The 6,287-nt window shown below is 39.7% G+C and overlaps 1 protein-coding gene across 1 annotated transcript in view; it reads right to left on the bottom strand.

Annotated features, from left to right (window-relative positions):
• Positions 1-1,109: 1,109 nt before the first annotated feature.
• Positions 1,110-6,287, bottom strand: part of SH3D19 (SH3 domain containing 19) — a 75,365-nt gene continuing 70,187 nt past the window's right edge. Inside the window, exon 16 of the mRNA XM_011957264.1 lies at positions 1,110-3,052. Coding sequence (XP_011812654.1) covers positions 2,903-3,052 — 150 coding nt within the window. The 3' untranslated portion in view covers positions 1,110-2,902. The remainder of the gene's footprint in view (positions 3,053-6,287) is intronic.

The raw sequence follows: 6,287 nt of genomic DNA, 5'->3' as shown, positions 1-6,287 counted from the left end.
ATTTCTATGAGCACAATGATAGATATATTCCATTACCCTTCCAGCCATGTAAACAAGGGCATCTTTTAAAGAAAAATGCTTTTAGTGTTCAAAGGATAAGAATAATATATTAAATGGCTTCTCTAGGTTTTTTTTCACCTGAATCTGCTTGCTAGGAAAGGCTTCTCTAGGTTTAACTTACCAAAGAAAAAGGATTAAGAGATTCTAGTTTGAGGAGGTTTAGAATAACCTAAAATTCCTGAAAGGAAACAGAATGCATTCCTATTTCTCTCCCATAAAATTCACTGAGTATAAAAATTATGTTTCTCCTTAAACATGGTCAGTCTTGCCTTGAATTCAATCAATATGCAGAATAAGAAAGTACCTATGAGAGCCCATATATTAGCTTTTTGCTTCCTGTCAGTTGGGTGGGTAATGAGTGGCAAGCACGAAATAGAATATGAGAGTGAAATGACATAAAACTGTGAATTTTGTTTCAGTATAGATTTATGTCAAAAATTAAAGTGGAAAGATATTGAGTGAATCCAAGATAGTATCGCTGTATGTGAAAGTCATCCATCCATCCATCCATCCATGCATGCATCCATCCATCCATGCATCCATCCATCCATCCATGCATCCATTCATCCATCCGTGCATCCATCCACTCCAACCAACCAACCTACCCAACCCACCAACCAACCTTGATTGAGTCTGAATGGTGCAAAGGACTAGAGATACAAAGATAAGTAAGATACCACAGGCCAGGTGCAGTAATACCAGCACTTTGGGAGGCTAAGGCAGGCAGACTGCTTGAGCCCAGGAGTTTGAAACAAGCCCGGGCAACATGGTGAAACCCTGTCTCTACAAAAAGGAAAAAAAAAAAAAATACAAAAATTAGCTGGGCACGCTGATGTGTGCCTGTAGTCCCAGCTACTCAGGAGGCTGTGGCAGGAGAATCATTTGAGCCCAGGAGGCAGAGGTTGCAGTGAGCCAAGATTGCATTGCACTCCACCCTGGTCAAAGGGAATGAAACATGAAACCCTGTCTGAAAATATATATATATATATATATATATATATATCACTACCACCTCCATTCTCAAAAAACTCAGTCTAGTATGAGAAAGGGACTTTGAAAGTTCAGTTCAGTTTATTACAGTGTCAAGTAGATTTACAACTATTGCACTTAACATTCTGCTGACAGAAGGCCAAAATTTAAGATGGAGATTTTCGTCTAATAAAGATAGGTTTTCAGAATCTTCAATATAAGATGTTAAAATTATAAAGGCAAAGATATATACCTCATGTTCCAGTCCATATCCTTCCTGCTGTTGTACAGTTTGCTGCAAATGATAATTTAATTTGGATAATACTTTAGATTTCTCATGAAATTACTTTTGAGTGAAATTTGACAAGAATTTTCTTTATACTCTCTTCTTTACCAAAACGTATTAGAAGTCCCCATAGTCCAAAATAAAATGTAACCACAGAATGGGGAGATAACTTTAGTCAAACACCAAGTAAATATTAGCTTCTTTGCAGAACTCCAGGTGGTATTCATGTAAAAGTGTGGTCATTGGTTGCCTAACTTTTTGGACAATGGGGAAAAAAAACAATAAAAGCTAAAATGTGGTCCAGCATATGAAACTCTTCTCAAAAACAGAAGAAGGTCATGAACATTGTTGGGAAAATGTTTCACATTTCCAATGAAATTCTATTCCATTGATCTGTTTGGAAGATTGTCTTCAACCTATTTGGCTCTAGTCCATAAACTGTAATTGATTCAGTCATGTAAAGAACCACTTTTATCTTAAGCTTAGAATTTATAACAATGGAAAGCAGGAAAATGGTTTTTCATTTACTCTAATAATTGTGCAGGGATGAGCTAGGGAAAAAATAAAACAAAAAACTACCAGTCTTCTGTCCTCTTATTTTTCATTCTGATTATATCACAAAGAAATGAGCTGTGGAGGTTTGGCACTGTTTTCCATCTTAACAGTTGTTCTGTATTCTAAGATTTTATATGTGATTCATAATGTACTACTATAACAAGACACAGTTTTTATATACTACTGAAATAATGCAAAGAAAATGAATTTTCCTTTGGGTCCAGTAATTGTCAAAGGAATGATTGCAGATTCAGGAAATGTGCTTTGTAATAACTCTGTTAACATAAAGCATACACTGAGGAAAAAAATAAGTATGGCACATATATGGAAGGATTAGTTGTATTAGCAAGGCATTTCAGGGATGGTTTTGGTTCTTTAGACTAAGTAAGATACATCCAATTTAGACCCCCTTCAAATCCTTAGACAAATGGGAATCACTTGGTAACATAAGGATTATTTTGGTGGGCAGGGGCTGATTTCACCATATGCTTACAAATGCTCCAACTAGTCAGTAAACTCCCACCTGAAGGAAGGATTTGCTCTGGTAGTAAGGTTGATATGCTCAAGCTGTAAGAATTAATTTGAATATCAAAAATGAAATTTAGATTGCTAACCATGTCGTTACAGCATGTAGAATATTAAATGTTCTCTTTTTAAACTAAAGTAAAAAAAATGAAGAAGCATGGTTAATTCACTTGTGCTGATTAAAACAGACGTCCACGTGCAACTTCTGCGTGTGAGCCTCCCATGCTGCCATGCATGCCACCAGATGCTTTCCCTTCGCCTTGCTAATCCCACTAGATGATTTCCTCGGTAGAACCCTAGCTCATGGGTTTCCATGTGCATGTTTCTACTGTAATGAAAACTATCTACAAAATCTAGACGTTTTCTGCTTTCAGAAAATTCTAGTGTACCATGTACGGCTTAGATATTTCTTTTTCAGTTAAAAAAAATAGTGCAAAAACATATCTGATAGTCAAGGTGATAGTTCAAGTGAGTTCTTGTGCCAAGGAACACAGTCAAGCTTCTCCTCTAGCTGATCTGTACAAACTGTATGTAGTTTTTGGGAAATATTCCAGATTTTCCCATTAGTTCTCCACTCATCCAGTCATCATCTACAGATTCCAGCTCTGTTATTATATCTCCAGCCTGTAAGACAAAAGGAGTTAGAATTATTGGTTTCTGTTGAGAATAAACATAGTAAATAGTGGCCTACCTAGGGCAGCATGAATAATCTCTATATAACTCATTTATCTTGATTGCTGAGAGATTAAATGACAAAGATGATCTATACCTAATGATGCCCTTTGCTTGTATGCCTCTATTCCTTAAATCTCATTCCTTTGCCATTGCCACCCTTGCTGCACTTTGATTTTCCTGCTTATATTTTGTGCCTCTCAAATTCACCACTCCTAATCTAAAATCCCTCTTGAACAAATAATACTAGTTACCACACACACACACACACGATTATTTATTGAGTACCCACTATGTGTCAGACACTTTTCTGGGCACAATTAATATTCCCTCATTCTACAACGGGAAGGCAAATAAGCTGGCAGAAGAGGACAGAAAGCGTGGGATTGCCAACTCATTAGGGCCATCAAGGGAGGGCCTCACTGAAGGTGTCATAAAGGCAAAGACTTGGAGATGAGTGAGTCATGTGCTTCCTGTATGCCTTGTCTTATTCTGTGTACTTCACAGGAACTAACTTATGTAAACACCACCACAGTCCTAGAGATGAGTGTTATGTTATCCTCATTTTAGAGATTTTTTTGTTTGTTTTTTTTCCCAGACAGAGTCTCGCTCTGTTGCCCAGGCTGGAGTGCAGTGGCGCAATCTAGGCTCACTGCAACTTCTGCCTCCCAGGTTCGAACAATTCTCCTGCCTTAGCCTCCAAAGTAGTTGGATTACAGGTGCCCGTCACCACGTCCAGCTATTTTTTGTATTTTTAGTAGAGACGGGGTTTTACCACGTTGGCCAGGCTGGTCTCAAACTCCTGACCTTGTGATCCGCCTGCCTTGGCCTCGCAAAATGCTGGGATTACAGGTGTGAGCCACTGCCCCTGGCTGAGATATGTTTTTATAGATTTCCTTATTTTAGTGAAAAAGAAACCAAAACTTAGATAGATTATAACTTGCCAGTGTCGCATGTCTAGTTAGTGGTAGAACCAGGATTCAAATCTAGTGCGATTCCAGGGCTTGTATTCCTAACCACTAGACTATGTGGCCGCCACATTTTACAATGGTCCTTTTTACTTAGAAAGGCTTTTAGTATAATTGCCTTTTATCAATACCCAGAGCATTTTGCACTTTACATTTATTCTTGCACATAATGGCATTTCTCCTCTACCATTTGGTTTATCACATTCCTCCTATGGCCCCAATATATATATATATTTTTTTGAGACAAAGTCTCACTCTGTGGCCCAGGCTGGAGTGCAGTGGCACAATCTTGGCTCACTGCAACCTCCGCCTCCTGGGTTCAAGCGATTCTCTTGCCATGGCCCCAATATCAAATTTGCATTTTTTCCCATTTTAAAGAGCTTCACCTTGACTCAGGACACTGATTTATCTTCATCAGGTTAGTCAAAGGTGCTGTGTGTCTTATTCATGTGCAAATTAGAATTCCTTCAGACATAACTATTTTGTTCTTTATGGTTTCTAAACATTTCTTAGAATCTGTGTTTAAGATGCTACAATGGTCCAAGATGACTCTGGTTACTGTTAAGAATACCTTTATCAGGCTAACTGGATTTATTTGTAGCCTTAGTACATTACCCTCTGGAAAAAAAAAGTGGCTTGATTTAAGGGTTTTCTTTATGGAAAACGGAAAGGAAACATGCTATCAGATGTTATTAACTTACTCTGCTCTGCTAAAATCTGTAAAAATTCTGGCAATTCAAAGTTTTTTTTTTTTTTGAGATGGAGTCTTGCTCTGTTGCCCCGGCTGGAGTGCAGTGGCCGGATCTCAGCTCCCGGGTTTACGCCATTCTCCTGCCTCAGCCTCCTGAGTAGCTGGGACTACAGGCGCCCGCCACCTCGCCCGGCTAGTTTTTTGTATTTTTTTGAGACGGAGTCTTGCTCTGTCACCCGGGCTGGAGTGCAGTGGCCGGATCTCAGCTCCCGGGTTTACGCCATTCTCCTGCCTCAGCCTCCCGAGTAGCTGGGACTACAGGCGCCCGCCACCTCGCCCGGCTAGTTTTTTGTATTTTATAGAGATGGTGTTTCTTCATGTTGGACAGGCTGGTCTTGAACTCCCGACCTCAGGTGATCCGCCTGACTTGGCCTCCCAAAGTACTGGGATTATAGGCATGAGCCACTGTGCCCAGCCAGGCTAGGACTATTTTTAAAAATGAGTTTTGGCTGTGCACAGTGGCTCACGCCTGTAATCCTGGCACTCTGGGAGGCCGAGGCAGATGGATTGCCTGAGCTCAGGAGTTTGAGACCAGCCCGGCAACACAGTGAAACCCCGTCTCTACTAAAATACAAAAAATTAGCTGGGTGTGGTGGCACATGCCTGTAGTCCCAGCTACTCAGGAAGCCGAGGCAGGAGAATTGCTAGAATCCAGGAGGCAGAGGTTGCAGTGAGCTGAGATCGCACCTCTGACTATATTCCAGCCTAGGCAGCAGAGCAAGATTCCTTCTCTAAAAAAAAAAAAAAAAAATCAGTTTTATCTATTAACATTCTGTGGATATTTAATAAAACTGAAAGCAGTGTAGAATCCCTTAATAACAACAACAATAACAACAATTCTAGAACTATCTTATGGACAACCATTTGTAAAATGAAATGAAGATAACCTGTTTTCTGGGAGATACTGTGCATTCGGTTATTTATATTGACATAGTTTAAATGAAGACCAAAATAACATCCAAGAAATTTGAATTCAGATTTTCACTTGCAGTAAGTTTATGTAAAGATAAAAGGAATACATTTCGAGCCACTGACTCTCAAGGACTAAGGCAACAGTTTTCTTTCTTCTTTTTTTTTTTTTTTTTAAATTTTATTTTAAAGATCAAGACTTTAAAGGAAAAAGGAACTGATAGAAGGTTACAAATTTTTAATTTTGCATAGCTACAGCATAAGAAATACCTATCATTTATGGCTGGGTGCGGGGGCTTATGCCTGTAATCCCAGCTCTTTGGGAGGCTGGGGATGGGGTGGATCACTTTGAGCTCAGGAGTTTGAGACCAACCTGGGCGAGACCCAGTCTCTACAAAATATATGAAAAATTAGCCAGGCATTGGCGGCTTGCACCTGTAGTCCCAGCTACTCAGGAAGCTGAGGCTGGACAATCGCTTGAGCCCAGGAAGTAGAGGCTGCACAGTGAGCTGAGATTGCACCACTGCACTTCAGCCTGGGCAACAGAGTGAGACCCTGTCTCAGAAACAAAACAAAACAAAAAAGAAGAAAG

The sequence above is a fragment of the Colobus angolensis genome, unplaced genomic scaffold, assembly GCF_000951035.1.
Source record: "Colobus angolensis palliatus isolate OR3802 unplaced genomic scaffold, Cang.pa_1.0 Scaffold111, whole genome shotgun sequence".
Lineage (NCBI taxonomy): Eukaryota > Metazoa > Chordata > Mammalia > Primates > Cercopithecidae > Colobus > Colobus angolensis.
Note: the sequence above shows the minus strand (reverse complement) of the source record. Positions and strands in the feature narration are given on the sequence as shown.